This window comes from Chiloscyllium plagiosum, chromosome 4 (genome assembly GCF_004010195.1).
Source record: "Chiloscyllium plagiosum isolate BGI_BamShark_2017 chromosome 4, ASM401019v2, whole genome shotgun sequence".
NCBI lineage: Eukaryota > Metazoa > Chordata > Chondrichthyes > Orectolobiformes > Hemiscylliidae > Chiloscyllium > Chiloscyllium plagiosum.
Genome location: NC_057713.1, coordinates 120,383,137 through 120,407,178, shown reverse-complemented (window position 1 = coordinate 120,407,178; position 24,042 = coordinate 120,383,137). Strand labels below are relative to the sequence as shown.

The 24,042-nt window shown below is 41.3% G+C and overlaps 1 protein-coding gene across 3 annotated transcripts in view; it reads left to right on the top strand.

The window, feature by feature from the left end:
- Nucleotides 1–24,042, top strand: part of mib1 (MIB E3 ubiquitin protein ligase 1) — a 148,175-nt gene that overhangs the window by 29,728 nt on the left and 94,405 nt on the right. For all 3 annotated transcript variants that reach the window (XR_006311503.1, XM_043689031.1, XM_043689030.1), the window contains exons 4-5: nt 16,261–16,365; nt 22,110–22,176. Coding sequence is in view for 2 of the 3 variants with exons in the window: in XM_043689031.1 (XP_043544966.1) it covers nt 16,261–16,365; nt 22,110–22,176 (172 nt within the window). In the remaining variant the exon portion in view is untranslated. The remainder of the gene's footprint in view (nt 1–16,260; nt 16,366–22,109; nt 22,177–24,042) is intronic.

The window sequence follows — 24,042 nt, the reverse complement described above, 5'->3', positions numbered from 1 at the left end:
GACAGAAAGTGTACTCTTAGCACTAAGCACCCCCCTCTCTATGTCAGATTTGTAGCGATCAGTCAAAAGTGTGACTTTTTTTTTTTAATAAGATCCCTAACTTGAAAAAAATGAAAGCGGTCTCTATTAGATAACTCGTACTTCTACTAACTGTTTGAAAGACATCATTACATCACCCTCAAATAAATCACCTATGCAAGGCACACCCGTAGCTGCCCAATGTTTAAATCCTGAATCTATCATCCCCCGTTGAAAACCCAGCATACCCACTAAAGGTGGAAACAAAGATGTTTTGCCAATATTGCCTTCCCTCTGCCGAATTGTCCTCCATGCTTTAACAGTATTGATGACTATTGGTTATGGCAATATTCCCTAACTGTCTTGGTTTTGTCCAAAAACAGCAAACTGGTAAGGGAGCACCTTGCCTGGGAGACTTTGATATTTAGCCATATTGAAAGAGGATGTCCACAAACCCAATCACTCACGTAGGTCAAAAGCAAGCTTAATTGGTAATTCTTAATGTCCGGAAGATCCACTTGCTCCAAGCTGTGAGGCAATTGCAGTTGGGCTTATTTAATGAGGGGCCGCTTACGATGCCAAATAAAGAAGCTGAACCAGCCATTCAGCCTCCTGAGTGTTTGCTTATTGAAAATCAGGGGGAGCATCCGTATAGGGTATAGTAAACAGGGGAGAATATTCATCTTATTAAGCACTTTCAGACCCAACCACGAGACTGGGAAGTGCTTTCCATCTTTGAAGATCTTGTTTCATTGGCTTTGAACAGCCGATCCAGAACTGGAGTAATGAATATGCCCAAATACACAAAATCCCCCTGTGACCACCTAAATGGGAATCGATAGTCACCCTCAGGAGTTAGCTCCTTCATAAGACCACCCATAGGCATGGCCTCTGATTTCACAAAATTAATCTTGTACCCCACAAAAGCACCAAACTCGCGAATGCAATGTATCTGGCGAGGCTCTGAAACTGCTGAATTTGTCAAAAAAATTAGGACATCGTCTGCATACAACGAAATCTTATGTAATTTTGACCCCACTTCTGGAGCTGGTATATAGCGATCCCCACGAATGGCCTCCGCCAATGGTTCAATCACCAACGTAAAAAGCAATGGTGAAATGGGACAGCCCTGCTGGCCGCCCCTAAAAATATTAAAATTGCTTGATCGTACCCCGTTGGTGATGACTGCCGCAAGAGGGCCACCGTAGAGAAACGTTACCCATCCTATGAAGACTTCGCCCAAACCAAACCGCTCTAGAGTAAAGAAAAGGTACGGCAACTCAACTCGGTCAGATGCCTTCTCTGCGTCTAGAGAAATTACCAATCCCTGTATTGACTGTTGTTGGCATGCTTGAATTACATTAAGCCTCCTGACATTACTGGATGATCGGCGATCCTTTATGAAGCCTGTCTGGTCCTCTTTAACAATAGAACGTAACACCATCTCGAGCCTTAACGCAAGAGTCTGAGAGAGGATTTTAAAGTCCGCATTTAGGAGCGAGATGGACTTGTATGAAGCACAGTCTTCTGGGTCCTTCCCTTTTTTAAGGATGAGTGAAATATTGGCCTGTCTCAGAAATGGTGGGCGACCCGGTCAGCCCTCTCTATCTTCCATCCTCTCATGCCAGCCTCCAAGTCAAGGAATTTCGGAAGCCAGTCCTCAACAAATTCTGCAGGCTGCTCACCTTCCTTACCCTCAGGTAGACCAATGGTCCAAATGTCTTTTCTCCTGTCCCTGTTCTCAAGATCATCCATTTGGTCACGCAAATTACGGACCTGCATCTCCAGGGCTTGGATCCTATCCTTGGATGAACTGGCATGAGCTTCCACCACTGTGACCCTGTGCTCCACCTCAACCGTCCTCTTGTCTAGGTCTCCCAGCTGATGCTCATGCTTCTGCAGCATGAGAGAGACTGGAGCCAGCTTCTCTTCAATCTGTATTCCCAGCATCTCACATGATTTTGCGACTCGTTCACCAGGGCCTGGAAAATAATTGATTCCGAGGATCCTGCAGGCTGATCTGCAGACCCGGCCTCGGATGTTCCTTTCCCCTTTTTCGGCATCTCTGGACAGCTGGAAACACAGGTAAGTTAATTTTTAGACGTTTCTTGGAACTCCAAGATATCGCGATGGCTTGAGTTTGGCGGGTTAGAGGTTCGTCCCGCTTGTGCTGCGATGCTTAGATTGCTGCCATCTTGAATCCCCCCGAAGTGTCTGCTTTAAACTTATTATATCCATCGCATTTTCGTAGAATGTATATTATCCGCAAAGACTATTGATGTGTGTACCATTCTATTGTGTTGTTGTCGAGACCCTTTTACACAGACCATTTCTTGCAAGATCTTAAAACAAATAAGATACCATATCAAAAGCATCAATGAGAGACCCTGTGTTTCAACAGCTAATGTGCTCTCCACCACTAATTTTCTTTATCTCTCTTGTCAAGGAGCAACATGTCCCACTTTATCCCAAAGCAGTATTACACATCTTTCTGCATTGGAAAATCCAAGAGTTTCATCTGACCATTATTATAATTCACAAAAACAGAAATTACTGGAGAAATTCATTTGATCTGGCAGAATCTGCAGAGATAGAAACAGAGTTAACATTTAGAGTCCAGTGACCTGAAGGTGGATCTTCAGAACTCTTCCGAAAGAGAATCATATTGAATTCAAGATGTTAACTGTGTTTCTTTTCCCATAAACACCGTCAGACGTGTTGGGTTCCTCCAGCCTTCTGTGTTTGTTTCACATTTCTAGCATCTGCAGTATTTTGAAATTAGTCTAGTTTGTCACAATTTCATGAATCAGCAACTAACATACCCATGAAATGATTTCAACCATAAACACAATATCACTTCATGTGAATCCAAATCATATTTACCCTCTGACCTATCTGTTTCGTAACCTGCTTTAAATACTTGACTCCTTATTTACAGATAATTCCTGACATAGTGACGTTGAGTCATGTGAGAAACATCTATTTTCTATTCCCCATTTGATTTCTAGGAGCACCTCTTAAAATAAGTGAATCGAGTAAAAATCAAATATTGTGAATGCTGGAGATCTGAAATTAAAAGAAGTGCTGGAGAAGCCGAGCAGGTCTGTGACAGCAAATGTGGAAAAAGAAACAGAATTAAAGTTTTGAGATGAACAATTATATCAGCTTTAGTGTTAGCTGTTTCTGTCTCCATATGTTGCCAGACCTCCTGACTTCTTCCAGCATTTTCTCTTTTACTTATAATGAGAGTCTGAGTTATGGCTAACTTTAATGATATTCTTTCACGTATGTTTAAAATGTTATTTTGATTTCTGATTTTTATTTAAATTCATTTACAAGATGTGGGTGTTGCCTTTGTGAAGGTGATGCTGAGCTACATGGAGGCTTGACAAAATGTCAAAAACTGTGACTGGATTTAAGGTTGAATGAAGTTGCTGCAGTTGTGGATCTAGAAGAATTTGCAGTTGGGTTTGTAGGGGATTATGCACTGAGTAGGGTGCTACCTCGCCATAAGTGACTGAAGAATGGAATACCGAACTAGTTGAATAATTAAAATAGTGGTCTGAAATTAATTTTATGTTTAACAAGTTATCTCATTTTGAGTAGGTTAAATAGTTAGTGTAGTGTTCAGTGACTTGCTCCATGGCATCACCTGGTGACCAAAGCCTGGAATTGCATAATGATCATCCCTGTAGAAAATGTTTTAAAGGTGTTGGTTATTGGAGAAACATGAAGAAATGCAGCCATAGATCTCCTAATCGGATCTAGATTCAGTTCTTATGTAGTTGTTTCATGTTGCATATGTGTACCATGACCACCTGGAAATGCCTAAATGCATATTAGTGGTTAAATCTTAGTAGTGATTTTTAAAAAATCAGTCTAGACAAAAGTTTGTTGGCTTGGTATAAAGATTAATTTCTGGCTTGTGATCCTGTGTAACATATGGTTTTAGTATTTAAATCCATTCCAAATTAAAGGATGGCTGCACAAAGCATAATAATGTATAGTTACTCCCAGTACGAAGCTTTTCATAAAGTGTCTAATGTTGCTTAGTTTTGACAGATGCTAGTACCTTTTATTATCTCCCTCAAATGGGCATACTTGAACCTTTCTCTTAATAATATCAATCATATTGGAAGAGTGTTTCAAAGATTTTCAAACTCAAACAGAAAACAATTCTGCTCCTCTCGTCCCCCATCCCGCCCATTTTTAATCTGTCTGCTTTTGTTCGAGTCTATTGAAAAGGGGAAACATCCTTTCACCAACCACCCTGTCAGGTCTTGATACATTTCACTGAGATCATCTCTTATTCGTCTAAACTTCAGTGGATTCAGGACCAGCCTATCCAATCTTTTTCCCCACTATTTTAGATGTTTATTACTGTAAACTGAGCACTTAGGTTTGAAAACTGAACTTCAGAGTTAAAAATACATTGAACTTGATTTCAGTGTGGCATTGATCGTGAAACTGTTAGTGTGTTTTTTAAACTGTGGAACTTTGGATATGTCATCCCATTTTTGTATACCCGTATCAGTTGAAGCAAACACTCAGAAATACAGTATAGCTTTACATTCTTTACTTTTATTCCGAGCCATGGAGAGAGAGTGATCACCCACGTCAACAAAAACATGAGTTCTCAATCTTTCCTTGAACAGCAGATTCTTAAGGAATTACATCGTCACTTACAGGGAGTAGAATCCAAATAAGGTGACATCTATATTGATTAGATTAGATTACTTACAGTGTGGAAACTTGCTCTTCGGCCCAACAAGTCCACACCGACCCGCCGAAGCGCAACCCACCCAGACCCATTCCCCTACATGTATCCCTTCACCTAACACTACGGGCAATTTAGCATGGCCAATTCACCTAACCTGCACATTTTTGGACTGTGGGAAGAAACCGGAGCACCTGGAGGGAACCCACGCAGACATGGGGAGAATGTGCAAACTCCACACAGTCAGTTGCCTGAGACAGGAATTGAACCGGGTCTCTCGTGCTGTGAGGCAGCAGTGCAAACCACTGTGCCACCGTGTGATTGGGTGACTGTTACAATCAGTAAGTACCAACAGTAAAGATTAAGTCATCTGGCATTACACAATGATATTCTTCACCTCATTAACTGGCATTGCACAATGGATGTTCTTCACCTCGATAAACCACTACCCTTGCTTCCAGCACCTCGTTATTTACTGCAAGTTCTTATCTGGTCAAAGTCATGCTAGCTGAGCCTTTGTCAAGCAACCCTAAACTTAACTCTTTCCATATCTGATGAAGGGCTTTTGCCCGAAACATCGATTTTCCTGCTCCTCTGATGCTTCCTGACCTGCTGTGCATTTCCAACACCACTCTAATCTAAACTCTGGTTTCCAGCATCTGCAGTCCTCACTTTTGCCTCTTTCCGCACCTGCTCATACCTTATACACTTTCTCAGATATGCGCAGAATAATATGAAAATTCAGAAGTTGTCTGTTAGTTTTTGCTCCCCTGTATGAAGTTCCATAGAGTTTCCCCACAGATTGTAGTTTGCCCTTGCAATTGTTCCCTTTCCAAAAACTGACGACAGACACTGTAATTCTGTTGAACATCTGTATTGCTCTTGAGAAGCTAAAGTGATATAAATTTAGTTTGCTCGTGATCAAAAATCCCAAGCTATTTTCAACAGTTGTCAATAGAGTTTCTTCAGTTGAAAAGTAAATCAAAGTTGATAATGATATGATTTTAACTTTCTGTTTACGATATGAACAGTTCAGTTTATCTTGTTGCTTAGCTTTTTTAAAACATTCAGTACTGTTGATGCCAAGATATCTTTTGATTAACTGCCAGTGGGAGACAGAATGTTTCCACCACATTGATTATAGGTATTTGTAGTCAGCAACTGCTGACTTCAGGTTATAGTTCAACAGGTTTATTTGAAATCACAAACATTTGAAGCGCTGCCCCTTCGTCAGGTGAAGATGAAAGGCTGTGCTCCAAAAGCTTGTTATTTAAAATAAACATGTTGGATTATAACCTGGTTTCATGTGACTTTTGACTTGGTCCACTCTAGTCCAGCACCAGCACCTCCACATCACTTGCTGACTTCAGCACTGAGTGTCCCTACTTTGTCCTGAATCTTCAAACTGGTGCAACCCACCTTCAGTGATTAGTGCAATGCAAGGAATTACAAAGATGATTAATCAGTCAAGAGAAGTGTATACTGGCTCATGCAACTACTTGGCTAGAGATTGTCTAATTATATGCTGAAGGAGCGACTGTGATTGCTGGGAAAAGGTACACCTACATGCTGAGATAAAACCTGTTCTCATTTCCTCGAAGGCATAATTCCCAATTTGGCAAAGTAGCATTAATATCAAGCCATGCGACTGAAATTGCCTAATGGGGTGAGTTGTTGAAAGAGAAGAGTTGTGTCCAGTTTAAAACCCTTCAATTTGTTTATTCTAATGTCCCCAAAAAATTGTGGAAGGTTTGACTCAAGTTAGAGTCTCCTATGTGCATATGGTTGCAGCATTTAAGGACCAGCCTGTTTGAGGGACTGATTGTCATGAGGATGTGGGAAGTACGTTCTTTTCCAGATTCCCTATCCTTCCTATATGTTTATTGCATGGCTGGTAGCTAAATTGCTTTAACCTTAGATTTCAAAACAGAGACACTGAGATGTGAGGAAAATAATGTAATGGTGGAAACTGTCAGTGAATAATAGAGGTGGTTGCTTGGTGTCAACACAGACAAGTTAGCACCTGACCAAAATAGTTTCAAAGCTTCCGCACCCAAGTTAAATGCAATATATTTCTTTTGAATGGCGTTTCTTCTTGTTGTTAAAGACATTTTTACACCTAATCTCTAAAGATGGATCTGTGGCTGTGTCAAATTTCCTTATGACACATGCCTCTTGTCGGTATCCTCTGAAGACACACCATTAAAACCCGCAGCTCTGTTTTGCCACCGTCACTCTCGGCTCTTCCACTTTTGTTAATTGATCAGACTGCTGAGCTGACATCCAGTCCTTGGTATGCTGAAATATTTTCCTGTTAAGGAGGCAAGACTGCCACTGTGGGCTTTGCTCCTCAGTCTAAACTCTGTTCTCGTAGCTATTAACTCTGTTGTTCTCTCTGGTCACACTGAGACTAAGACAGTTTGTAAGTAATTTTGGCTGAAAATGTGTTGCTGGAAAAGCGCAGCAGGTCAGGCAGCATCCAAGGAGCAGGAGAATCAAAGTTTCGGGCATGAGCCCTTCTTCAGGAATCCTGTTAGTAATTTTGGTCATATTTGATCCTACGATGAGTCTCAAATCATGTATTCATGTCATCATTCGAACCAACTAATCCACTTCGATAACATTATCTTACTTTGCCCCTGCTACTGAAACTGTCATTCATGCTTTTGTTTCCTCTATTTCAAGCTACTCTTGACTAATCTTCAAGATTCAATTCTGTTGAAAGATGAAGTCATCCAAAGCATTGCTGATTGTCTTTTAACTTGCACTAAGTCTCATTTCCCTATCATCATCATGCTCAGTGTATTATATGTTGCTTCCTGGTCAAGGAATATTGAATATCTCATCCTTGATTTTCAATCCTTATTCATCTCTAATCGCTTCCAGTCTCTCAATCCATCAAGATGTTTGTGCTTTTTAAATTCTTGAACATCTTTAATTGCTTCAGCACCTTCAGTTGCACAGAATCTTTGCTCTCGAATACCTTCCCTTTATGTAACATTAATATCAAGCCATGTGATTGAAATTGCCTAATGGGGTGAGTTGTTGAAAGAGAAGAGTTGTGTCCAATTTAAAACCCTTCAGTTTGTTTATTCTAATGTCCCCAAAAAATTGTGGAAGGTTTGACTCAAGTTAGAGTCTCCTATGTGCATATGGTTGCAGCATTTAAGGACCAGCCTGTTTGAGGGACTGATTGTCATGAGGAAGTGGGAAGTACGTTCTTTTCCAGATTCCCTATCCTTCCTGTATGTTTATTGCATGGCTGGTAGCTAAATTGCTTTAACCTTAGATTTCAAAACAGACACTGAGATGTGAGGAAAATAATGTAATGGTGGAAACATTCTCCTTCAGTTGATATCTTCATATAATACTTCATAGTCTACCATTTTCACCAAACTTTTGGCAGCATTGGCGCCACACAAGTACCAATCAATGACCATCTCCAAAATAAAAATGAATCTAATAATCGCTTCTTGACTTTTAATGGCATTATCATCACTGAATTCCGACCTTGGTTCATCATCCTCAACATGACACTGACTAGAAAATGAACTAAAATAGTAATATAAATCCTATGGTTATAAGATCATTGGAACTATTAAATAGGGCATTTCTTGGCAACCACATGGTTCAAGATAATATCTAATCTTGATTGCTTGAACCCAGTTGGTGGCAAACAGTGAGTTTGTGGTGGTTCTGTTTGAACAGTGTTTTCAGTCTTGGATTTTGTGGTTGGATTTTGAGTTGAGGTAAGCCTGCTACAGAACAATCTGCTTAGTTCGTGTCTCCTGATTCTAAAATACCTTTGCGAAGAGATCAGATTAAAATGTGATTGTTCCTTTGAGTGACTCAGCGTGATTGAAATAATTTCTCAATATTGTATTCCTGAGCAAGCTTTGTTTGGCAAGATCCTAGATTGAAACTTTATTGCTGGAACAGCACAGCAGGTCAGGCAGCATCCAGGGAACAGGAGATTCGACGTTTCGGGCACAGGCCCTTCTTCAGGAATGAGCAGAGAGTGTTCAGCAGGAGAAGATAAAAGGTAGGGAGGAGGGACTTGGAGGAGGGGCGTTGGAAATGTGATAGGTGGAAAGAGGTCAAGGTGAGGGTGATAGGTCGGAGTAGGATGGAGGCGGAGAGGTCAAGAAGAAGACTGCAGGAAGGCGGTGCCGGGCTGGAGGGATTCGGCTGAGACAAGGTGGGGGGAGGGGGGATGAAGAAACTGGTGAAGTCCAAGTTCATCCCCTGTGGTTGGAGGGTTCCCAGTCGGAAGATAAGACGCTCCTCCTCCGACCGTCGCGTTGTTGTGGTTTGGCGGTGGATGAGTCCAATGACCTGCATATCCTCGGTGGAGTGGGAGGGGGAGTTGAAATGCTGTGCTACAGGGTGGTTGGGTTGGTTCGTCCGGGTGGCCCAGAGGTGCTCTCTGAATCGCTCCGCAAGTAGGCGGCCTGTCTCCCCAATATAGAGGAGGCCACACCGGCTGCAGCGGATGCAGTAGATGATGTGGGTGGAGGTGCAGGTGAATCTGTGGCGGATATGGAAGTTTCCTTTGGGGCCTTGGAGAGAAGTGAGGGGGGAGGTGTGGGCGCAAGTGTTGCACCAGTTCAAAATTCTGGACCAAGGAGGACCAGTTCAAAATTCTGGACTACACCTCCTCCCATCCTGCCCCCTGTAAAAACGCCATCCCATTCTCCCAATTCCTTCATCTCCGCCGCATCTGCTCCCAGGAGGACCAGTTCAAAATCTCTCCGCAAGATCCTAGAGTCAACAATGTGTTGTTATTGACTTGACCATTTGCAAGGATGCCATATTGTCCCACTTTGTTTCTTACTCTTTTTGCCTTCAAGAGTAACCATTATTGGCCAAAAGTGTTTTTTAGTGAATCTCTGCAGAGGGGAAAAAAAATCTGTTTTTCTCCTTTTATTTAATGTTTGTTTTTTGGGTTATTTAGAGGGGTAAACATATATATTTTCACATAACAAGTTGTGTTAATTAACTGCATTTTACTTGAATGGGTTTTTTTCATAAAGAAATGATGATCTTGCATTATTTAAAGAAATCTGGTTGTTTGCATACCTGAGCAGCTGGGTAAAATATTTTTGTTTTTTGTTATGACCCATGGAGGAATGGGTTTACAGTGATAGTGCACTCTCCCATCTTGATGTTAACTCAAAGCATTTGTCCAATGTGAGTAAGAAAGGCCGAATAATGAACAACTCTGCCAAATCCAAATGATTATGGCCAGAAAATAGCCAAATGGAAGAATCAAAATGAGGGACAATGTCAGGGTTTGAATTTATTGAGGCTGAGTCCAGAAGGCTAGAAAGAAGGAAAGATGCATTTGGTAGTTAAATCCTGCTCGGGTGTTGATAATAGTGGCAGATAATCGTTTGAATTGATGGAACAGCAAGTGAGGACAAGGGGAACCTTCCTACCATGTCTTACCCTCCTCTGTTGTGACAGCCTATTGATGAAACAATTCCTCTGTGATACTCTTCTTTCATTTTGGAAAATCCCATCTCTTTTTAGTGTCACCTTTGGTGCAATTTGTGAAGGCATGGACGGGTTGGACCGAAGGGTCTGTTTCCATGCTCTACATCTCTGACTCTATGATTCTAAGTATCATTGGCCCCTTTGCCACCTCTCTTCTCACTATCCAAGACCCCAAAACTCTTCCACATAAAGCAATACTTTACGTTTACCAGTATTCATTTGGCATGTTGTATTCATTGCTCAAAATGCTGTCACCTGCAAATTGGCAAGACTAAAAGTAGAATGGGTGACCTCTTAATGCAATACTGCTAAGTCATATCCCTGTCTCTGAATTTCTGGTTGCTTTGCCCAATTAATTCACTATCTTTATGTCGGGTTTCTGTCTGCTGCACTGTTCCAGTGAAGCTTAATGCAAGCTCAGGGAACAGCATCTCATCTTCCTGTAAAAAGTTAACTTTGTTTTCCTCTCTCCCTATTTTCAGTATTCTGTTTTTAATTCAGGTTTACTGAGACACAGTTGGAACAATCTATTGACTTGGAATACAAGCATTTCATCTGTTAGCATTGGATATTTTCTCTTGTATATAAGCTGAGACAATAGAGTAAGGGTTAATAAGGTACTATCAGACATCATTCGGTGAAGAGGAATATATAGTATTGTTTCCAAAATTACTGAATCTGTACACAGAACAAATATTCAGGGAATGGATCATTTTCCAGGGGTAACATTTAGGGGCAAGAACATAATATTGCTGCACATTGATAGACAGCACTACTTGCAGATTAAGAAAGGATTGTAAAAAATATTGCAGATCAAGTAAAATGTAGGAAGCTTACACTATGGTTTGAGTATAAACACTGAGAGGACTAAACTAGTACAGGTAAAGGATTTCGAGGAGCTAGTGCTTCCAGATAAACCTGTTGGACTATAACCTGGCGTAGGTAAAGGAATACGTTGGAAGAAACTAGAGTGAGGATTGAAGTAGTTAGCATTGCACTGGAACAGATAGGTAAGTTTGTCTACTGAGGCCAAATTAAAACCAGAAGATGGCAGATTTGATGGAGATGTTAAGAGAAGAATGGAGTTATGTTGGTTTAATTTTGAGAAAATGAAAAATGTAAACGCAAAAAATGGCAACATGGTGGCTTGGAGATCAGCACTGCTGCCTCACAGCGCCAAAGACCCAGGTTCGATTCCAGCCTCGGGCGACTGTCTGTGTGGAGTTTGCACGTTCTTCCGTGTCTGCGTGGGTTTTCTCCGGGTGCTTCGGTTTCCTCCCACAATCCAGAGATGTGCAGGTCAGGTGAATTGGCCATGCTAAATTGCCCATAATGTTAGGTGCATTAGTCAGGATAAATATAGTATCGTGGAATGTTTCTGGGTGGGTTACTCTTTGGAGCGTCGCTGTGGACTTGTTGGGCCGAAGGGCCTGTTTCCATACTGTAGGGAATCTAATCTATCCTAATTTAAAACTCCAGCTTGTAAAAAGGCAAAACAAAAAAAAATCTACTTTCTATTCACTTTGCTATATGTGTCAAAAACCTGGAGAGTAAGTAAAGATCTAAAGAGGAAAACAGAGGGCTTTATATGTATGCCAAGCATTCCACGTCTAGACTTTAAGATGAACAAAGACGTCCTTGAAATTGTAAGAGTAAAAGGAGATAGCAAGAAACTAAAATGTCAGTATGTTGACTATTCAACTGAGATTTCTACCAAAAGGCAGGGGGCAGCAGAAAGAAGGATCACCCCAGGTGTGGTTGCACGACAGATATAGCAAAGTGGTTGGACATGGCGTCTAGTGGCTGCATGAGAATTGAGTGTGACGTGCCATGAAAAGCAGACCTTGTGGCAGCAGTAACTGCAAGCAGCAGCAAAGCAGTATTGTAGCTTAAATGTAAGAGCAAATTTGTAAATTTGGAGCTGTAAGTAACAGACTGTTAGTACTTGCGCAAATAGCAAGGTGGTACATGGTTAATCTTTTTCCAGGCAACATTTGATGATTGTTCCTTCAGCAGAACTAATATATGATTAAAAAGTATAATTAGAGCCAAACATCTGCATGAAATTGAGGTTTTCTGTTCATATATTGCACAAGTAAACTCTTCACACCTGACTGCATGCAAAACAGATGTGTTAATTTTCACATGCTACCTAGAATTTAGGCCAAATATTTGTAAATAATAGACTTCAGAAGGAATATTTTGTTTCTCTATTTGATGAAACCTATTGGTAGAGATATGCAATGTCATTGGGAGTAGGCAGGGCCACACTGTACATGAAGATAGACCAAATCACCAATATATGTGGAAAACCAACCTTCAGGTTTTGGATTATTGCAGGAGAAATAACAATTCTTCAACTTCACAGATAAAAATACTTAACCTATGAAGAAGTTTTTCTGTCTAATATTTTTATGCTGCTGTATATTTTCCATAATTCCCAAGAATACACTTGGGAATGTGTGCTTTTCTAGTTGTTGTTTTAGAATATAGTTTTTGGTTTTGGGAATTGCAGTCTTAACTGTAGAAAATTTGATCATTGAAATTAAGGAAAGGTTGGAGTTTCTTACATTAAAAGATGGGAGCAATGTTGACTCAAGGTTAACACCTAAAAGGTGAAGATCATGCAACTGCAGGTGCCTTAGGCTCCTTGGAAAATGGACCTGGGCGATAGTTATGGGGAACAGGTAATAGCAGAGGAGTTAGAGATATTTTGTATCGGTCTTTACAGTGGAAGATACTTTGAATATCTGATTATTACTAAAGAATACAGAGGAGAAATTAAGTCCAATCGCTATCACTGGAGAAGCAATATTAGTACCATCAGACAAGCTAATGGGGCTAAATATAGCTAAGTTCCTTGGCTTGCATTGTAGGAGCCTAAAATAAGTTGCTGCAGAGATAGTGAATGCATTGCATGTAATTTTCCAAAACTCCTTGGTTTCTGGAGGAGTAGAGGATTGGAGAAATGCGACTGTGACAACCCTGCTCAAAACGGGAGGGAGGCAAAATGCAGGTATCTATAGGCTGATTAATTTATTGCTGGAGTTAATTATTAAGGAAGTGATAGCAGTATGTTTGTACAATCGTAATCTAATCAAGCCAAGTCAGCTTGGCTTCATGAAGGGGAACTTGCATCTGACTAACTTATGAAGAGTTTTTCGACGAAGTCTCAACCAGATTGGATAGAAGGGAACCATAGACGGGTTTTAATTGGACTTCAAGAAGGCATTCAACAAGGTATCTCAGAAAATTAAATCCTAAGATAACAGGTGGTGTATTGGTGAGGATTCATGGGTGGGAAACAGCAAGTGGAGAGAAGGGATTCTTGTTCAGGTTGGCAACCTGCAACTGGTGGGGTTCCACAGAGATCAGTGCTGTGACTGCAACTGTTTACAATATATATTATCCTCTTCAAAGAAAGAAATGAATGTACTGTAGCCACATTTGCAAATGTCACAAAAATTGATGGAAAGGCAGATTGTGAGAGGAATGCAGTCAGTTTACTTGGAGAATTTGATATGTTAAATAATGGGCAAGTAGTTGGTAAATGGAGTTTAATGTGGCAAAATGTGCCATTGTTCATTTTTGGAGGACAAAAGAACAGTAGTATTTCAATTGAGAAAAACTGCAGACAGCTGCTTTACAAAGGGACTTGAGGGCACTTGTGCACAAAGCACAGAAAGTTAGCAGGCTGGTGCAGTTGGTCATCAGGAAGGCTAATGGAATGCTCGTCCTTATTTCAAGGAGTTTGGAATATAAGAGAAGTGAAGTCTTATTATAACTGTACAAGTGCTGGTGAGGCCACATCTGGAGGTACTGTAAGCAATTTTGTTCCTTAGAGGAAGATATTTTGTTTGAAGCAGTTCAAAGAAGGTTCACTGGAATGAATTATCCCATGAATGTGGCAAGTACTTTTTCCATGGTGGTGTTGCCCCTGTACCCTAACCACGTCTGTATCCTGAACTTCTCCACTGATAGGAGATTTTGAAATTTGGTGAGGAATCAAAGCTGGGAGATTGCTGAGACAAGGAACTTGAACAAGGGACTGAAGCATCTGAAGTCAAGAGGTAGTAAATGGGAGTTTTACCTTTGAGAAGAGCTGAGCTGAGGAGAATTCTCATTGACTGTGGCCCTTTGGGTTTCCCTACAGAAGTAAATAGCTTTAAGAGATTCAAGTGTCTTCTAAAATAATTATTGTGGGAAGTAAGGAGAAGACATCAGTGCATAGCATAAATAATTCAAACCATGTTGATCGTATAGTTTATTTTATTTTGTTTAGAGTCATGGAGTCATAGAGATGTACAGCACAGAAACAGACCCTTTGATCCAACTCGTCCATGCTGACTAGATATCCCAACCCAATCTAGTCCCACCTGCCAGCACCCAGTCCATATCCCTCTAAACCCTTCCTATTCATTTATCCGTCCAGGTGCTTTTTAAGTGTTGCAATTGTACCAGCCTCCACCACTTCCGCTGGCAGCCCATTCCACACATGCACCACCATCTGTGTGAAAAAGTTGCCCCTTAGGTCTCTTTTATATCTTTCCCCTCTCGCTCTAAACCTATGCCCTCTAGTTCTGGATTCCCCCCACCTCAGGGAAAAGACCTTGTCTATTTACCTTATCCATGTCCCTCGTGATTTTATAAACCTCCATAAGGTCACCCCTCAGCCTCCGACGCTCCAGGGAAAACAGCCTCAGCCTGTTCAGCCTCTCCCTATAGCTCAAATCCTCCAACCTTGGCAACATCCTTGTAAATCTTTTCTGAACTCTTTCAAGTTTCACAACATCTTTCCAATAAGAAGGAGACCAGAATTGCATGCAATATTCCAACAGTGGCCTAACCAATGTCCTGTACAGCCGCAACATTACCTCCCAACTCCTGTACTCCATACTCTGACCAATAAAGGAAAGCATACCAAACACTGCCTTCACGATCCTATCTACCTGCAACTCCACTTTCAAGGAGCTATGAATCTGCACTCCAAGGTCTCTTTGTTCAGCAACACTCCCTAGGACCTTACCATTTACTTTGTATGCAATGCAGTTTATTTTGTTTCAATAAAGTAAAACCTTGTGGCATAGTTCTTTTGGTTAAAACAATGTGTTTAAGCTTTGCTTTAAATGTTGATAGTTCCGAACTGGATCGAAACATGATAAATGAAATTATAAGCTTCTCATCATCTTATCATACAATTGTAGTGATGACAATGAAACTACTTTGGATTGTCAAAAAAACTCATGGAGTTTAGTCATGTCCTTTTGGGAAAGAAATCTTCTTTCCTTTCCTGAACTGTCCACTATCATGTCGGACCAAGCCCCTTAATTATATCAAGTTGCTAAAAAAACTGAAAAAAGGACTGAAAGCAGACTCACCACCTGACTTTGGACGAGGTACTATAAATGACAGTGGCAGTTTTGATTCAGATTCCATAAAGTCTTATGGCAATGGGCCAAACATGGGGAAGGAAACCACCTTTTGGTTACTGTGTACTACTGTACTAATGATTATGTTGGAAGTAAATGAGCCTGTCTATTTTGGCCTCAATTTTCCATTGTGGGAAAGGGGCATAAATATTCTTCCACCTTTGTTTAGCCAGTGTGACAAATGCCTTTCCGTGGTGATTACTGCTCCCCTGCCCCACCCACTTGTGTGTAATCATTTCCAACACTGATAGGAGATATTCCTTGCATGTTGAAATTCTCCAGTGTACCATATCTCCCTTGTCCTCCCAGTAGCAGAGCCTAATGTTGCCTGTACCTAGGTTTCCTCTGGGTGCTCCGGTTTCCTCCCACAGTCCAAAAGATGTGCAGGTTAGGTGAATTGGCCATGCTAAATTGCCCGTAGTGTTAGGTGTAGGGTCTGGGTGGGTTGCTCTTCGCAAGGTTGGTGTGGACTTGTTGGCCTGAAGGGCCTGTTTCCACACTCTAATCTAATCTAATCTAATCTATCCTCTGATTTAGCATTGAAATTCTGCTTGTTTTTAATTTAATAGTCTAATAATGTGAATCTTGCTGGTTTCTTAGGTAACTGAAATCCAAGATTGGAGTGCATCTAGTCCTCACAGTGCAGCATATGTTTTGTGGGACAATGGAGCCAAGAACCTATACAGAGTGGGGTTTGAAGGCATGGTAAGTAGGATCAGAATAATGATGCAACATCTGGGTACATATTTGGATACTCAAAGTGCTGCAGTACAGTGATTGTGAAAATGAGAAAGGAGCTTTGTAAGTGAAGGTAGTCATGCATCTTTGTCAATGCAGAAATCATTAATGTGATCTGAGTTTGTTGGTACCAGTGGTTGTTATTTAGAATAAAATGTTCCATATCTGCTAATTTGAAACTCGAAATACACTTGCCTTGTCATTTAAGTTGACTGTCATGTATTCAATTACATTTTTACAATTAATTATACAATGTAGATTGAAATACAACCAAAATGTTACATATGGGAACCACAAATATGATTTAAACATATAAAGGAAACATTGAGGGCCCTTCAGAACGTCTTGTGTTACAAAATAATTCATAAGTGGGCAAGTGGCCTGAAACATACTTTCAAACAGATGTGCATTGTAAAATATAATGGCTGGATTTATGATAGGTATCATAGTGGGCCTAACAGTGCTCAACATGATAATGGAAATTTATAATTATTAATAGGCACATTTGTAATGTGCACGTCTGCTTAAACATGGAAATGCAGAATTTAAAAATAAAAACTACCTGTTTCAGTGGAAGTTCCTCTGATTGAGCTGTTTCTTGCTGTGCTCACAAAAGCCTTGTTGAAAGAGTTATATTGGAACATTTCTTAAGCAGCGAGGCAGGTTTCTGGAAAGTAAGTGGTAAATCCAGTCTGGTATAAATTTTGTAATGTTCTGTGGTTAATGAAACCAATGTCCTGTACAGTCGCAACATGACCTCCCAACTCCTGTACTCAATACTCTGACCAATAAAAGAAAGCATACCAAACGCCACCTTCACTATCCTATCTACCTGCGACTCCATTTTCAAGGGGCTATGAACTTTGTTCAGTAACACTCTCTAGGACCTTACCATTAAGTGTATAAGTCCTGCCAAGACTTGCTTTCCCAAAATGCAGCACCTCACATTTAACTGGATTAAACTCCATCTGCCACTTCTCGGCCCATTGGCCAATCTGATCAAGATCCTGTTGTAATCTAAAGTAACCTTCACTGTCCACTACACCTCCAATTTTGGTATTATCTGCGAACTTACTAACTATCCCTCTTATGCTTGCATGCAAATCATTTATATAAATGACAAAAGGTAGAGGACCCAGCACTGATTCTTGTGGCACTCCACTGGTCACAGGCCTCCACTACCACTCTCTGTCTTTTACCTTTGAGCCAGTTCTGTATCCAAGTGGCTAGTTCTCCCTTTATTCCATGAAGTCTAACCTTGCTAATCAGTCTCCCATGGGGAACCTTGTCGAACACCTTACTGAAGTCCATATAGATCACATCTGCTCTGCCCTCATCAATCCTCTTTGTTACTTCTTCAAAAAACTCAATCAAGTTTGTGAGACATGATTTCCAACGCACAAAACCATGTTGGCTATCCCTAATCAGCCCTTGCCTTTCCAAATACATGTATATCCTGTCCCTCAGGATTCCCTCCAACAACTTGCCCACCACTGACGTCAGGCTCACTGGTCTATAGTTCCCTGGCTTGTCCTTACTACCTTTCTTAAAGAGTAGCACCACGTTAGCCAACCTCCAGTCTTCCGGCACCTCATCTGTGACTATTGATGATACAAATTTCTCATCAAGAGGCCCAGCAATCACTTCCTTAGTTTCCTACGGAGTTCTAGCGTACACCTGATCAGGTCCTGGGGATTTATCCACCTTTGTGTTTCAAGACATCCAACACTTCCTCTTCTGTAATATGGACATTTTGCAAGGTGTCACCATCTATTTAGCTACTTTCTACATCTTCCATATCCTTTTCCACAGTAAATACTGATGCAAAATACTCGTTTACTCATTTTCTGCAGCTCCACACAAAGGCCGCATTGCTGATCTTTGAGGGGCCCTATTCTCTTCCTAATTACCCTTTTGTCCTTAATGTATTTGTAAAAACCTTTTGAATTCTCCTTAATTCTATTTGCCAAAGCTATTTCATGTCCCCTTTTTGCCCTCCTGATTTCCTGCTTAAGTAAACTCCTACTGCCTTTATACTCTTCTAAGGATTCACTCGATCTATCTTGTCATATGCTTCCTTCTTTTTCTTAACCAAACCCTCAATTTCTTTAATCATCCAGCATTCCATATACCTACCAGCCTTTCTTTTCACCCTGACAAGAATATACTTTCTCTGGATTCTTGTTATCTCATTTCTGAAGGCTTCCCATTTTCCAGCCATCCCTTTACCTGCGAACATCTGCCCCCAATCAGCTTTCGAAAGTCCTTGCTTAATACTGTCAAAATTGGCCTTTCTCCAATTTAGAACTTCAACTTTTAGATCAGGTCTGTCCTTTTCCATCACTATTTTAAATCTAATAGAATTATGGTCACTGGCCCCAAAGTGCTCCGCCACTGACACCTCAGTAACCTTCCCTGTCTTATTTCCCAAGAGTAGGTCAAGTTTTGCACCTTCTCTAGTAGGTACATCCAGATAATCGGTCAGAAAATTTTTTTGTACACACTTAACAAATTCTTCTCCATCTAAACCTTTAACACTATGGCAGTCCCAGTCTATGTTTGGAAAGTTCAAATTCCCTACCATAGTCAACCTATTATTCTTACAGATAGCTGAGATCTCCTTACAACTTTGTTTCTCAATTTCCCCCTGACTATTAGTGGGTCGACAATACAGTCCCAATAAGGTGATCACCCCTTTTTTATTTCTCAGTTCCTGATGAAGTGCTTTTGCCCGAAACGTCGACTTTACTGCTCCTCGGATGCTGCCTGAACTGCTGTGCTTTTCCAGCACCACTCTAATCTCGACCCTTGCCTTTTAGGCCCCTTGCATTAAAATAAATGCAGTTAACTTATTAGTCCTACCTTGTCCCTGCTTGCCCTGATTATTTGACTTGCTTCTGTTCTCAACTGTACCAGTCTCAGATTGATCTCTTTCCTTGCTATCTCCCTCAGTAGCCCCCCCCCCCCCCCCCCCCCCCCCCCCCCCCCCCCCCCCCCCCCCCCCCCCCCCCCCCCCCCCCCCCCCCCCCAGTAGTTTAAATCCTCCCGAGGCAGCTCTAACAAATCTCCCTGCCAGTATATTAGTTCCCTTCCAATTTAGGTTGAAACTATCCTTCTTGTACAGGTCACTTCTACCCCAAAAGAGATTCCAATGGTCCAAAAATGTGAATCCTTCTCCCATACACCAGCTCCTCAACCATGCATTCACCTGCTCTATTCTCCTATTCCTGCCCTCACTAGCTCGTAGCACCGGGAGTATTCAAGATATTACTACTCTTGAGGACCTCCTTTTTAAATTCCTGCCTAACACTCTGTCCACGTTGGAACCGACAACATAGAAAGGGAAAAGGTGGAGACTCTGAAGGGAAATTACAATGACCTCCTCTGGCCCCTCTCCCCCTTGAGTACATTCTGCACCCTCTCTGAGACATCCTTGATCCTGGTACCAGGAAAGCAGCACACCATTCTGATCTTTCTCTGCTGGCCGCAGCAACGTTTGTCTTTTGTCTGTACCTTGGACTGGAGAGTCCCCTAACACAATTGATCTGTTATCTCTTGGAACCCGACGTACCACTCGTTGCATTAGAGCCAGTCTCAATACCTGAATCTTGGCTGTTTGTGCTGCGTTCCCCTGAAAATCCATCACCCCCTACATTTTCCAAAACAGTATACTTGTTTGAAATGGGTATAGCCACAGAAGGCTCCTGCATGACCTGCCTACCTCTCTTACCTTTCCTGGAGTTACCCCATCTTTGTGACTGTATCTGAGACTTTCCCCCCTTCTGATAACTGCCATCCATCACATACTGTTGCTGTTGCAAATTCCTCATTGCTTCTAACTGTCTCTCCTGCTGATCCATTCAATCTGATAAGGTTCACAACCAACAGCATTTATTGCAGATATAATCCACAGTAATCCTTAAACTCTCTTTAAACTCCCACATCGGACAAGAAGCGCGTATTACTCTGCTAAAGGCCATTTTTGCTCCTTCACAATCTACAGACCCAGAAAATAACACCGTCCTATTCCTCTACAAAACACTGTCCAAGGTTAAATTAATAGTTATGGCTTATATTTTAAGTTTAATCAAGAGACATATCTCAAAAACTGTTGGAATATTGCGTGCAGTTCTGGTTTCCTTCCTATCAGAAAGATGCCGTGAAACTTGAAAGGGTTCAGAAAAGATTTACAAGGATGTTGCCAGGGCCGGAGGATTTGAGCTATAGGGAGAGGCTGAAGAGGCTGGGGCTGTTTTCCCTGGAACGTTGGAGGCTGAGGGGTGACCTTATAGAGGTTTACAAAGTTGAGGGGCATGGATAGGGTAAATACGCAAAGTCTTTTCCCTGGGGTGGGGAGTCCAGAACTCAAGGGCATAGGTTTAGGGTGAGAGGGGAAAGATATAAAAGAGACCTACTGGGCAACCTTTTCATGTACGTGTATGGAATGAGCTTCCAGAGGAAGTGGTGGAGGCTGGTACAATTGCAACATTTAAAAGGCATTTGGATGGGTATATGAATTGGAAGGGTTTGGAGGGATATGTGCCAGGTGCTGGCAGGTGGGACTAGATTGGTTTGGGATATCTGGTCAGCATGGGCAGGTTGGACCGAAGGGTCTGTTTCCATTTTGTACATCTCCATGACTCTATGACTCTAAGTGGATGTGGAGTAAAGTGAATCAGTGGTCTGACTTATATTTTCTTGAGAAGAGAACAAAAGTAAAACATGTTTTCTTTTCCTCGAACTGACAGCAGCTTTGAGAGTTTAAAGTTGAATATGGCACAGGCTTGATTGGCAAATTCTTAAGCAAATTAATACTCCCATTCATTCAGCCCATTCCTTGACAAATCTGAACTTGTACTCTTCCTGCAAGAGGTAAGGAATGTAACATAACATGCACATAATTTTAACTCTGGATTATTGTATTAATTGCACGGTGCCATCAAAATTTAAACGTTCTGTGTCATTTAGCTCGCTGCAGGGCTCTTATTCTTTGAGTTTTTTTCTATGTCCAAGTGATAAGAAAAAAATTAAGAATTGACAGCTTTTATCATTTATGTCTTGTGGTAGATTAATGCATCTAAGAGGATTGGTAATAAAATTAATTTGTGAATTCATGCCCAAGATGATGGTATGTATATAATTTTCTGATTGATCAAATTGGTGACCCTCCACTCTGACCCTGGAGACGATTTTGCCTGAGGAATTAAGATTAGCTAAATCAGCTCTGAGTAGTATTTGGATATGGAATCTTTATATTTCATTGTACTTGGTCATTATTTTTTATTCACTCTTGGTGGAAGTCTCTCTGGCCTGGAGTCACATATAGGCCAGACCATGTAAGGGCAGCAAATTTCCTTCCCTAAAGCACATTAGTGAACCAAATGGATTTTTCCGGCAGTTGACAGTGGTTTCATGTTCATTATTAGACCCTTAATTCCAGACTCTGTCATGGCAAGTTTTGAACCCAGGTCCCCAGAACATTAGCGGAGTTTCTACATTAATAGTTGAGTGATAATACAACTAGATCATTGCCTCCTTTTTTTAAATGTCATATTGGATGACGTTGCTGAAACATTTTGAAAATGTTCACCCACTGTTAACTGAAATGAGCGAATGTATCCTTCAGTATTGACTTCGGTTTGTGTCAGTGTGAGGTAGATATTGTTTACGTGCGCATTGTTTAATCTGATCTTTTTCACCCTTTTCACCAGTCTGATTTGAAATGTGTCCAGGATGCAAAAGGAGGTTCTTTTTACCGAGATCATTGTCCTGTGTTGGGTACGTAAAGTCGCAATCATTGTTAAGCATTCTAAACACAAATTAGATGAATGCGGTGTCCACCATTGTTAGCTGATATGCTTCTGATCGCTTCACACACCCTGTCATCATTTGTGATCGACAATCTTAATGTTCCCTTTGACATTCCCCAAAGTTCTTCTTTCTTTGATGTTATGTTATCGCCTGGATAGATAATACTGATTAATTACTCCTTTAAGGACAGTGAGAAGTTGTAATGTTAAGGGATTGACAGCTGTTTGGATGTTGAATTGGTCAATCAAGGGAGAAAGTGAGGTCTGCAGATGCTGGAGATCAAAGTTGAAACTTTATTGCTGGAACAGCACAGCAGGTCAGGCAGCATCCAGGGAACAGGAGATTCGACGTTTCGGGCACAGGCCCTTCTTCAGGAATGAGCAGAGAGTGTTCAGCAGGAGAAGATAAAAGGTAGGGAGGAGGGACTTGGAGGAGGAGCGTTGGAAATGTGATAGGTGGAAAGAGGTCAAGGTGAGGGTGATAGGTCGGAGTAGGATGGAGGCGGAGAGGTCAAGAAGAAGACTGCAGGTCAGGAAGGCGGTGCCGGGCTGGAGGGATTCGGCTGAGACAAGGTGGGGGGAGGGGGGATGAAGAAACTGGTGAAGTCCAAGTTCATCCCCTGTGGTTGGAGGGTTCCCAGTCGGAAGATAAGACGCTCCTCCTCCGACCGTCGCGTTGTTGTGGTTTGGCGGTGGATGAGTCCAATGACCTGCATATCCTCGGTGGAGTGGGAGGGGGAGTTGAAATGCTGTGCTACAGGGTGGTTGGGTTGGTTCGTCCGGGTGGCCCAGAGGTGCTCTCTGAATCGCTCCGCAAGTAGGCGGCCTGTCTCCCCAATATAGAGGAGGCCACACCGGCTGCAGCGGATGCAGTAGATGATGTGGGTTGAGGTGCAGGTGAATCTGTGGCGGATATGGAAGTTTCCTTTGGGGCCTTGGAGAGAAGTGAGGGGGCCAGCAATTAGAGAATGTTGAAAAAGAAAGAGAAAATAGCCTGAACTGGTACTGTCTGGGTTTTGGGTGGCAGAAAGTTTTCCTTCAGAAGCTGCTGGGCTGGCAAGCTTTTTTCATGTTTTTGCTGTCTGCAATCATTCTCCAATCATCAATTTGTTGAAAGTTGATCAGTTGTAAGAAGTAAGTAATAGTCAGCAGAGATCTGTGGAAGCTGTTTGTATTGAGCAGTGGCCTCTGAATTCAAGCAAGTTATCTGGTCCTTATGCGTATAATACAACCCATCATCAAATGATTTCATGAAGGCCTGGTATTCATTGTTGAAACCATTATCAGACTGACAAATTACAATTATTTTTACTTCCTTTTTTTTTAGTTAATCCCTTTACTTCAGTCAACACTGAAACTGGGGTTTGTGTTCATAAAAAATTGGACTTAGATTGTCCATGTTAATTGTTTTCATCTGTGTTCTGCTACGTTACATGATTAATAATAAATTGTTAATTTTTGTTTGTTATAAACTTGGTGTCCAAGAACTGTTATTTGTCAAATCTAGTTAGGGACAATTGAGCAATTGTTGAAGTCATTGAATGTTTTAATTTCACTTCATTGTAGATCTATTGACAGGGAGGCTGATTTAGTTTGCTTTGCTCTCCCTGTTGTAATGGAATTAATGCAGTATTTCCATATGAACTTTGAAGGTTGAGCAGCTTTTATTGTTAGAGACCATTTGTTAGAAAATGTATTGATTTCAATGTAACTGTACTCAAACCTATTTTGTATCATGAAGTGCCTATCGCCATTGCAGTATTTCTTGGTTGGAATGAAATTGTAACCACCAGGTGGTAGCATTGTAGACTTTATTGTTCAGACTTTCCATCAA